The sequence below is a fragment of the Nilaparvata lugens genome, chromosome 10, assembly GCF_014356525.2.
Source record: "Nilaparvata lugens isolate BPH chromosome 10, ASM1435652v1, whole genome shotgun sequence".
Classification (NCBI taxonomy): domain Eukaryota; kingdom Metazoa; phylum Arthropoda; class Insecta; order Hemiptera; family Delphacidae; genus Nilaparvata; species Nilaparvata lugens.
In genome coordinates this window covers 12,945,533-12,958,140 of record NC_052513.1, presented here as the reverse complement: position 1 = coordinate 12,958,140, position 12,608 = coordinate 12,945,533, and the positions used below count along the sequence as shown (strand labels likewise).

The following is a 12,608-nucleotide window of genomic DNA, read 5'->3' as shown; positions in this document are numbered from 1 at the left end:
GTAATGTTATATGACTTGCTGTATATTGGAGCACGATTTCCAAATTTCTAGTCACTCCATGCTGGTATATAGCAATATACAGTATGAGATGTAATTTTAGATTCTCTACACATATTCAAACAGAAACTACTATAACTACTAATTTTCTACTACGTCTCCTTCAAAGTGTTCAGTATTTATCAATCTATTATTACGGTTATGAGATCAGTTTTAGGCTCCATCGGGAATAGGGTTTGTACACATTAAATAACTATAAATTATTTTGATTTTAATTGTTAAAAGATATTGTAAAGGTATCAAATTTGGGTAGATAAAAAGCCCTAACAGAAATAATAATAGGTCTAAAAATAAAGTAATTGGCTAATATCGCCAAGCAGATAATAATCAAGATAAGATAGCATCAGCTTGTTCTGGCTAAATGGTACAAGAACTTAAAAAAGGATTTGAAGAAAGTTTACTACTCATAAATATATTATTTATAAAATATTTGAAGATTGAGGTTAGATAGATGTATTCACAGATCGGTGACCTAGAGATCGATCAAACCGAAGAACGTAGAATCTGACCAAAACCCCTTGGCAGAGCTTTATTGCAATCAGACGGTGTGCAATGTGAGAAAACACCCGTCCACGTGGCTAATTATTAGGTAGCATGGAATTAATATTAATATATATAATATTAACTAGCATGCAAAGAGCATAAATATAAAACCAAATAAAAATATTTTAATGTATTCAGGAAATAAGAGTTACCAGGCGCATGAATACCTAATAAAATTTGCATGCACCAATAGTAAAACGGCAGTTAATAGGCGGCAACTGTAGGCCGATTCAAAAATATTTATATATATTTATATAATTGTAGTAGATTTCGTGTAAAAATTTGTGTAATCTATGTTATCAATATGGCTCGAATGCAAAGAAATTATTAATCATATAATCTAAGCAATATCTTGGCATTTTTTGTAAGATCTATTTGAATTTAATGGCGGAGGATTGAGATATTTAAATTTTATGCTAATTTGAAAGTCGGAAAGAGGATCTGTAAAACTTGAGAAGGAAGAACCAGACTCGCCAGCCAGATGCCACCATAAGAGGACCCCAAATATTTTAGAGCGAAGTACCTTATTAATAATTTTGTAAAAATTAAAGTTAAAGTAAATTATTAAATTTCTTAAAAGACTTCGTGATGCTATTGTGAAGCAGAAGTCATTTTTTCATTTTTATTAAATTTATAAACCCCTGGAGGAGACGATTCCGGCTACCATATTCCCGGACCGCATGGAGTTGGATCGACATCGACGGCTTACAAGAAGATTTTCGACACGTGAGTGATTTAAATTTGAATTTAGTGATGGGCGCCCTAGTGCTTCGAAATAATCTGATGATCAAAGCTAGCTCGCCGAAAGGGTTATTATAAATTGAGAAATTAATAAGAGTAATACTTGCGCAAGTAAAAATTAGTATCAAAGGTATTTAATTGAAAGAAAAATATATAGATCAATATTTTAGAAATTTCTATTTAATCAAAGAAGTACGAAATCTAGGCTATCAAACGTATGCATACAATATTTAATTTTTTGCAATACAATTTGCGATAATTTATCATAGTTCTAATTCACTAGATGAATGGCTCTACCTATTCCGTCAGGTGCCGAATCTTGCACCCTGAGATAAAAATATATATTCGATACAAATAAATCTACTAAATACTAGAGATTTTAATATATAGATATATTTGGATTATTAGTGGCTAATTTATCAAGCTGATCTTAGAGCACATATTTATGATTGAATTATCCAAGCCGACAAGTATTAGCAAGTACATGTCACAGCTACATGCCAAAGATTGCATATGATTTCAAGATAAAGGCACATGGTAATGATTCGTGCCATAAATCTAGAATATAAAGTTAGCCTGTGATATTTTTATTGATTTCAAATATTGTTCTATTTTTATATTATATTTTTTATCGCTCTATATATATTTTTTGCCTCGACTGATCTTTGCATTATTTGTACAATATATGTGTAAAATTTTCATGGTGTGCAATTCATTTTATATTCCTCATCTCTATAGTATAAGTATCATTTATATATATATATTTATTATTATTGAATTACAAGAGTTATTGGAGAAGCCCATATCTAGGCCTATCAAGATTTTTTAAGACTGAATACTATTAGAAAACCACGCCCTATTATATTAAATCTCATGCTTTACCGACTGATGCCAAGCAGGAGGCTAATCGTTATTTTATATAAAGAATAACGTGACATAAATACATGTCGTGCCAACGTGGGACTGATGATGAGAGCCAAGCTCATTGAATAATTACTTGAAATTAGGTCAATAACCATAGTGAAAATTATAGATAACTTATACGAGTTGTGAGGAAAACTGGCGAAGGAATATTTGTATTACTTTTTGGGGAAACAAGAGCTTTAAATAGAGAGTAATTATATGTTTTAAAGAAAATTTTATACTATTAGTACTGTGAAAAATTACATGTTTATAGAGAGAGATTATATTTTATAAGCCTAAACTGCTATTACTTTCTAGTCAAAAATATATTAGGTGTTTAAGCCGGTTGGAAAATAAGTCGCAGCCTGTAAACTAGCCAAGAATAAATCAACAAAACATTGAGGGCGCTAGAGCATTGTAAAAAACTTAAGTATAAATACCTGGTTGTAAGAGTATCCAAACACATTACACATCACTGTTCACTGTAAGTCCCGGTTGTGTCTCTTTTTTAAGCATTTTCGCTTATCATTTTTATCACTGTTTAATTAGCATTTATCATATTTGACATAATGAATCACACTCCCGCAAACTCTGAAGTTTCATATATGTACGGCGGTTGCACAGATCCCACTTTGTCGACTCCGAGCACATCAAACCCCACCACGGTAGATGCCAATACGCCACGAGAAAGGGAACCAGGAAGCGTCGGGTCGATAATTTTCGATCCACCAGGTCTGCAACCTCTATCCTCCACTCGAATCGACGCCGCTGACACACCATTGAATCAACGGATAGTAGAGATCAATTTTGAAGGGGGCGAGGAGCAGTCTGCAGAACCCGCATCGCCGGAGGCCGAGTCACACCTGGGCAAACAGAGTATGTTTTCAACCACAGAACTAGATCCGCTTCAAAAGGTAATAATGGAACAAACGAGTAGCACTTTCAACATTATGTTACAAAAAACAATGGATAGTATGATGCAGGAAATTAAAAAGGAGATTGCTACAGTAAAAGAGGAAAATAAACAGACAGTGGAACAGGGTATGAAAGAGACCACAGGCGCTATAAAATCAGTAGAACAACGGTTGGATAATATTGAAACTAAAGTAGAGAGTCATAGGGAAGAGTTAAAAGCAATGATAACCCTACAAAAAGAAAGTCAAGATAAAGTTACGGCAGGATTATCGGAAAGGTTAGATACGGTTACATGTGAACTCAATGAAAGGATAGACAACTTAAATACACAAATCACTACACCTATTCAGGATATAACAAATAACATTAAGGCCGATTGCCACCAAGAAATCCACAAACAAATTACCGTTGCCAATCAAAACTTAACAACTACAGTTGACAAAAATATTAACAATATTAAAGAAATACAAAACAAACAGATTAATATGTCCACAAAAATGAACCAACTGCAAGGTAGCATCAATCAAAACACTGAAACCTGTAAAGCTTTAAATGGAACTCTACTAATTCAGAAATCCACTCTGACTCAACTAAATCAAGAAATAAACGCAAATAAAATTACACATGATAGTCAATGGCAGATAACACAGGAAAAAATAATAGCATTGGAAAATCATATTCAACAACAACCTCAAGGAATTCAAACAGACAACCTCAACGTACATAGTATATTACAAGGACTAGGAAAATTTGATAACACTGATCGCCATTTGCAACCTCAACCATTCATTGATCAGATAAAATTAGTACAAACTCTTGCACCTACCTCTTGGAATTTTTGGCGTCTCCGTTTGACTAATTTATTGATTGGCGAACCCCTGATGTTTTTTCGGAGTAGAGCCCATGAGTTTACATCATTGGATGAGTTTGTCGCTGTCTTCCTGGAACAGTATTGGAGCAGAAGTAAACAGTTGGACGTGCTAGCGGACATCATATCATGCGATTTCAACCCTAAATTAGACGGTGCATGTACCACTTTCGTCACTGCCCTACAGTTTAAAAATTCTCAATTGAGCGAGCCCATTAATGAATCGGCGTTAGCAAGCATTATTTTAAAGAAGCTACCGTATCAAGTTAGAATGGCACTCGCCACACAACCCATTACTGATTGCAAGCAGCTAATTAATCATTTATATGGCATACAGTCTGCAATGGCAATATCAACCCACCGCTCAGACCAGAGATACGCATCAAATCAGCATAATTCAAAATTTAATCCGCATAACAGCCAAAATTATGAACCGGTATCATATGATCGCTACCGATCTGCTCCCCAATTTGAACGCCGCTATGAGCACAGGCAAAATGGTAATTGGAATAATGAAAAATTTCAAAATCGTACAACCAACCACTATGCCCAGCAGAGCAATCGTAGGAATCACTATGATGGCCGTGATCGATTAAACTCACATAATAATAATACACAAAACAGTTACAACAGAAATTATAAACCACCACCTCAACAAGTAAGTACAAACTATACACTAGCACATGCAATAGGTTTGAATCAACAAAAAACCCGGAACCCAACACCCAACGACCCGCCACCAGACATACAGAAAACTACAGCTAATAAACCATGACTATATGATACCCCCGATACAGCAAGCACAAACTCAAGTGAAACAAACCAAGAAAAACAAGACATCTCAACATCATACACCACATTCAGAAATGATCTACCGGAGACTTTGTTAGAAGAAACGGAAAAAGAAAGCAGGCTACCGGATATACAAATGCAAGCGTATATCGATATAGAAATATATGGAATGAAGGTTCAAGCATTAGTAGATAGTGGTTCACAGTGTAGCCTCATACAAACAGACTTATTCCAACGTCTGAAAGAAAAAACAAAATTAGCTACTCTACCGTTAACCAACGTATATGTATCAGGTATCAGTCCAGGACGGCGAATACATATAACTACTCAATGTTTACTGGAAATAAATCTTCAACAACAACGATTCGCATATACATTTCTTGTATTACCTGTTTCCGGTCCGCACATAATAATAGGTACAGATTTCCTACAACACTTCCAGGCCTGTTTAAATTTCCAAACCTCGAAATTTCATGCATTTACCGAAACCGAAGCATACGAAGTCATAGTACCCCTTGATCTGAAGAAACGTACTGAAGGAATCGCTGAGGTACATTTCGCTCACTACATGGAAGGCGTGCCGAGGGAGTGGGGTATCCACGGAATGGAAAATGCTATGGAGTGTATGGAGGTATTAAGCCTAACAACGAAGGACCGAGCACCGTCAAGAGCCGACTTTCTATCCAGAGAAATAGACGCTACATATTGTCAAGATACCAATCTAAGATGTTTTGCCGTAAAAAGTGGAGAAAGCATACCGTATCCTCCCAATATCCAACCACGAATTCATACCGCCATGTTAACACCTGAAAGAATCCGTATCGCCCAATATGAAGACCCAAGACTGTCCCGGATCCGTGAACTGATGGAAGAAGGAGCTGCCGAACCGCCCGACTACCTGCGACAGTATACCCGCTACAAAGGATTTATGTTCCACCGACCGGCTAAAAATACTTACGACTGGCGCCTAATTATCCCCGCTAATATGGAAACAGATTTGATAAAAGAAGCTCACGAACGCATTGGACATTTTGGAACTACGAAGACCCTCCACCTACTAAAAGAAAGCTGTTATTTTAAAAGCATGCATAAAAAAGTGGCCAAAATAGTGAAAGCTTGCGATATATGCCAGAAAGCCAAATACCCGCGATACCATATCAGAGGTGAAATGAATCCCATTCTCCCCAGCGCACCATTGGAATTGATATCAGCGGATATATATGGTCCATTGCCCATGGCGCAATACGGAAAAAAATACATATTCGTTCTTACATGTGTTTTTTCAAAATATACCATGCTATTTCCCATAGGCAAATTGACCGGAGAAGTTTTGGCCCGATGCATAACGGAAAGATGGACAAGTGAAGTAGGAAAGCCCAAACGAGTACTATCAGACAACGCAACCTATTTTTGTAGCAAGCAGTGGAAAGAAATACTTCACCTGGCTAATATTAAATGGTCGAGGACATCTCTTTACAGCCCCAGCGCTAACCCAGTGGAGCGACGTATGGCAGAAATCTCTCGTTTTATGCGGACGTACTGTAATGAAAAACACCAACAATGGGTTAGGTATATACCATTTTTAGAAGAATGCTATAATAATAGCCTAAATGAAAGCACCGGTCGTACGCCTTACGAGATCATATTCGGTAAAAGGAATAATACATTTATCGAAAAATTAATTGATTTTCCAAGATCAGAAGTGAGTAAGTTAACAAACCCCAATATCCATCATCTGGTAAGGTTAAAGCTAGAGCAGAAGGCAGATAGCAGAAAGAGATTCCACGACCGAGCCTATAAAATATTTTCATATAACATTGGAGATGAAGTTTTAGTAAAGAGCCACAGGTTATCAAATGCTTTAGAAAAAGTAACTCGCAAATTCTTTTTAATTTATTCAGGGCCATTCACTATAGTAGCCATATCGCAGCATAACACAGTTCAGTTACAAGAGAGTGAGAACACGCACATTGTTTGGTGGGAAAATGTAGCCAATATTAAGCCATATCACAGAATTTGAAATAAATATGATAAGAAGTCAAAGGAAAACAACACTATCAAGCCAATTACTAACCTTCCTTAATAAATTTAAAATTGGTATAGGACCTCGTGGCAACAATCCAATGTTTTAACTCCTTCCAGCCGTTAGAAGCCTGTAATAAGGAAAAGAACAATTTTTAAATATGTAATTAAATTATATACATCAGATAAAAAAGGACACAAGCGGGGATAATAAAATTAAAATTTGTTAATTACCTTTTTAAGAGAAAAAATCGAGCAGTTAGGTTAGTTATGAAAGTCGATAGCAAATTCTGATGTAACATGAAACACTATGAATTGTAGAACAGCGAACAGCTGACCAAAGCCGCCCAAATCAAATGAATGTAATATCTGTTGAACATATGTTTATAAAAAGAATTACTGTACCCAAAGAGTTATTTATTATTGTTATTTATTATATTTATTAATGTCGATATTTATTTATATGTTTTTATATTTATTACTTTTAATTATGCCACGTTTGTTACCTGAAAAGATTTAAAGTGAATACCAATTACCAAAACCAAAGAGCCATTAGCAAAAGAAAGTATTGTACCTGATGTATAGAAAATTATTTATATTAAGACCTAAGAAATACTATAAGATATAAGCCCAGAAGTTTATGAATCGAAATTATTGTCTAAAAGGAATCATTTATGAGAATTATGAAATGTGTGTAGTTAAGTTGGCAGCCCTGCAAGCGGCGAATTCAAAAATTACTGTGTTGTAAATGGTGTCAGGAGGAGTGCGTTTAGAAGTTTATATTTATGATATTTTTATGTGTGTTGAGGAGGAGAATTTGTTATTGTTTTTGATAAAGGTATAAAGGAGATGCAGCAAATATGACTGCGAAATGTGATAGAAGTAGGAGAGTATAATTTATAAATAAAGTATAGTGTATATCAGTGTATTTGAAGGGTGGGTTTTCATTAAAAACATTGTGATTCTCAAATATTTTGAATTCAAACCCAGGGGCGTGTGTAAAGGTATCAAATTTGGGTAGATAAAAAGCCCTAACAGAAATAATAATAGGTCTAAAAATAAAGTAATTGGCTAATATCGCCAAGCAGATAATAATCAAGATAAGATAGCATCAGCTTGTTCTGGCTAAATGGTACAAGAACTTAAAAAGGATTTGAAGAAAGTTTACTACTCATAAATATATTATTTATAAAATATTTGAAGATTGAGGTTAGATAGATGTATTCACAGATCGGTGACCTAGAGATCGATCAAACCGAAGAACGTAGAATCTGACCAAAACCCCTTGGCAGAGCTTTATTGCAATCAGACGGTGTGCAATGTGAGAAAACACCCGTCCACGTGGCTAATTATTAGTTAGCATGGAATTAATATTAATATATATAATATTAACTAGCATGCAAAGAGCATAAATATAAAACCAAATAAAAATAATTTAATGTATTCAGGAAATAAGAGTTACCAGGCGCATGAATACCTAATAAAATTTGCATGCACCAATAGTAAAACGGCAGTTAATAGGCGGCAACTGTAGGCCGATTCAAAAATATTTATATATATTTATATAATTGTAGTAGATTTCGTGTAAAAATTTGTGTAATCTATGTTATCAATATGGCTCGAATGCAAAGAAATTATTAATCATATAATCTAAGCAATATCTTGGCATTTTTTGTAAGATCTATTTGAATTTAATGGCGGAGGATTGAGATATTTAAATTTTATGCTAATTTGAAAGTCGGAAAGAGGATCTGTAAAACTTGAGAAGGAAGAACCAGACTCGCCAGCCAGATGCCACCATAAGAGGACCCCAAATATTTTAGAGCGAAGTACCTTATTAATAATTTTGTAAAAATTAAAGTTAAAGTAAATTATTAAATTTCTTAAAAGACTTCGTGATGCTATTGTGAAGCAGAAGTCATTTTTCATTTTTATTAAATTTATAACCCCTGGAGGAGACGATTCCGGCTACCATATTCCCGGACCGCATGGAGTTGGATCGACATCGGCGGCTTACAAGAAGATTTTCGACACGTGAGTGATTTAAATTTGAATTTAGTGATGGGCGCCCTAGTGCTTCGAAATAATCTGATGATCAAAGCTAGCTCGCCGAAAGGGTTATTATAAATTAAGAAATTAATAAGAGTAATACTTGCGCAAGTAAAAATTAGTATTAAAGGTATTTAATTGAAAGAAAAATATATAGATCAATATTTTAGAAATTTCTGTTTAATCAAAGAAGTACGAAATCTAGGCTATCAAACGTATGCATACAATATTTAATTTTTTGCAATACAATTTGCGATAATTTATCATAGTTCTAATTCACTAGATGAATGGCTCTACCTATTCCGTCAGGTGCCGAATCTTGCACCCTGAGATAAAAATATATATTCGATACAAATAAATCTACTAAATACTAGAGATTTTAATATATAGATATATTTGGATTATTAGTGGCTAATTTATCAAGCTGATCTTAGAGCACATATTTATGATTGAATTATCCAAGCCGACAAGTATTAGCAAGTACATGTCACAGCTACATGCCAAAGATTGCATATGATTTCAAGATAAAGGCACATGGTAATGATTCGTGCCATAAATCTAGAATATAAAGTTAGCCTGTGATATTTTTATTGATTTCAAATATTGTTCTATTTTTATATTATATTTTTTATCGCTCTATATATATTTTTTGCCTCGACTGATCTTTGCATTATTTGTACAATATATGTGTAAAATTTTCATGGTGTGCAATTTATTTTATATTCCTCATCTCTATAGTATAAGTATCATTTATTTATTTATTTATTTATTTATTTATTTATTTATTTATTTATTTATTTATTTATTTATTTATTTATTTATTTATTTATTTATTTATTTATTTATTTATTTATTTATTTATTTATTTATTTATTTATTTATTTATTTATTTATTTATTTATTTATTTATTTATTTATTTATTTATTTATTTATTTATTTATTTATTTATTTATTTATTTATTTATTTATTTATTTATTTATTTATTTATTTATTTATTTATTTATTTATTTATTTATTTATTTATTTATTTATTTATTTATTTATTTATTTATTTATTTATTTATTTATTTATTTATTTATTTATTTATTTATTTATTTATTTATTTATTTATTTATTTATTTATTTATTTATTTATTTATTTATTTATTTATTTATTTATTTATTTATTTATTTATTTATTTATTTATTTATTTATTTATTTATTTATTTATTTATTTATTTATTTATTTATTTATTTATTTATTTATTTATTTATTTATTTATTTATTTATTTATTTATTTATTTATTTATTTATTTATTTATTTATTTATTTATTTATTTATTTATTTATTTATTTATTTATTTATTTATTTATTTATTTATTTATTTATTTATTTATTTATTTATTTATTTATTTATTTATTTATTTATTTATTTATTTATTTATTTATTTATTTATTTATTTATTTATTTATTTATTTATTTATTTATTTATTTATTTATTTATTTATTTATTTATTTATTTATTTATTTATTTATTTATTTATTTATTTATTTATTTATTTATTTATTTATTTATTTATTTATTTATTTATTTATTTATTTATTTATTTATCATATTGTGCACAAATACTTAAAATGAGGAAAGGCACAACAGGCTCATGCCCAAAACTGTCCCATTTCCAATTTATACTATACTGTCCAAATCAAAATGTTGGTTATGTCACTTCCACTTTTCAAAATACAATTTACGCTCTTCAATACTCAGATAAACGAGCAAACTTTGAATCACATAGATACTATTAGAGTCTAAAAACAAAAAAATCTAGAACAGTAACTTAATAATCATTCAAAAACTATAAATTTTGAATGAAACTAGAAATTTTTGAGCTAAAAACTTCACACTTTACAAAAAACCACAGCTGTTTTACAACATGTACTGTACTAGGGTTTGTAGAATAGGTATCCATAAGGTACTTGCTTCTTATTTCGAATTACAAATTAGAAAGAAGAAAGTTGTAGAAGAAGCGAAAAAAGAAAAAACTTCCTCCAAGGACTTAGATCCTTCCTGTATAGTAAAGGGAGAGTAAAAAAACGAAGACGGAGTATGCTTCTCCTGCATGAAGAGAAGGAGAGAATCATGAGGAGAAAAGGCTTGCTAGTTTATCCAGTGTTCGTCCATTTGTCCACTTGTTCAGCATTCTATCATAGAGCGCCTCTGGATTCAACGACCTCAATCATCACGCCTTTATTATCCATATTTTATGGTTTATTGTGCCTCATCTATTCATACCTGACTCCACGGTGCCTCGTTGCTCCGAAAGCGGACAGTAATTTATTAAATAATTCTGAATGGACCATTTTAGAGTGGCTGCCCGTTTAAGGAGGGGTCCATCTCGGAACTCTTTTTGATTTCACCTCCAACTTTTATTCCAACTCCTCTCAGCCTTCATTAGAATGATAATGATCATTTTCGTTGTCACTATTATCTTTTACTGTTCGTGTTTAGAAGGAGTGAGAGTGATGAAGAGGAAGAAGAGAAGAAATTGAAGATGGGGGATATTTGGTCTTTGAGATTAGTCTGGTAATAATCTGCTGGTCATTATGTATGTTTCATAGTTGGTGCTTGAGAGGAGTTCACTCATTTCGAGCATTTATACCCGTAATGAAGCAACTAGTTTGCGCAAATAGCTTCTACATACTCGTAACAAGCGCCACCTTTCCAAATAAGCGTTCAGTTTTATTAGAAAATGAGCGGCAGCTATTCCACGTCCTTATTACTTCTGTATCCTTTTTTTTATCCTCCTCTCTCTATTTTCCACTAATCCTCGCTGTTTTACATACTATTCCCACTGTTCTCCATTTGTAAAACAGCAATTTCATTTCATTTGCAATTTGTCTTCTATGATGGAACGAATAATGTGATGAATTTTCATGTTTTTGCAGATATAAACGAATGCGAAGACCCAACGATAGCTGCCCGGTGTGTTCCTAACTCCGAATGCTGTAATCTACCGGCGAACTTCCTTTGTAAATGTCTTCCCGGATTTCAAGGAGATGGCGAAGTCGAGTGCAGAGGTAAATACATTATCAAAAATTTAGAATTATCAACTGCCAATTTTCAAATGAAACTCCTGATTTTATTTGTCAGATTCTCAAATCTTCATTGAAATGAGCCTAATTGACAATATTTCTGTTACTAGTCGTTCTAGTTGATTTCTTGTTATCTCAATACTCTCACTGATTGCCATTTTGAAGAATCTTATCTTTTCTGATTTTCTTGTCTACAGATATTGACGAATGCTCAACGATACCGAACGCGTGTGGCCACAACGCAGTTTGCCACAACACACCAGGCAATTATACTTGCGACTGTCTCGAAGGTTTCCACGGCAACCCATTCCAAGGGGTCAGTTGTCTATATATATTCTCTCTAGAAAACAAAATCAGCAGCAATTATTTTATCAATATTCTACTTATAGGCTTCTCTAAATAGTTATATATCAACAATAAATACTGAATTAATTTAATATGTTGAATAATCATATTTCCAAGATACCGTAGTTGAAAATCATAACCAAATAGTTAAAAATCAACAAATAAATTAATGTAATATGTTGAATAATCATGATTCCAGGATTTTATCCAATTTTTAGCTTATAATATCACATTTCTCAACTTCTCGACTACACAAAAAGTTTCAAATTTCCCATGAAGTTCGATTTTAATCCATTG

General features: G+C 32.2%; 1 protein-coding gene across 1 annotated transcript in view; it reads left to right on the top strand.

Moving 5' to 3' along the window:
• Positions 1-12,608, top strand: part of LOC111052168 — a 389,458-nt gene that overhangs the window by 135,340 nt on the left and 241,510 nt on the right. The window contains exons 6-7 of the mRNA XM_039436353.1: positions 11,820-11,951; positions 12,164-12,282. Of these exons, the coding sequence (XP_039292287.1) occupies positions 11,820-11,951; positions 12,164-12,282 (251 nt within the window). The remainder of the gene's footprint in view (positions 1-11,819; positions 11,952-12,163; positions 12,283-12,608) is intronic.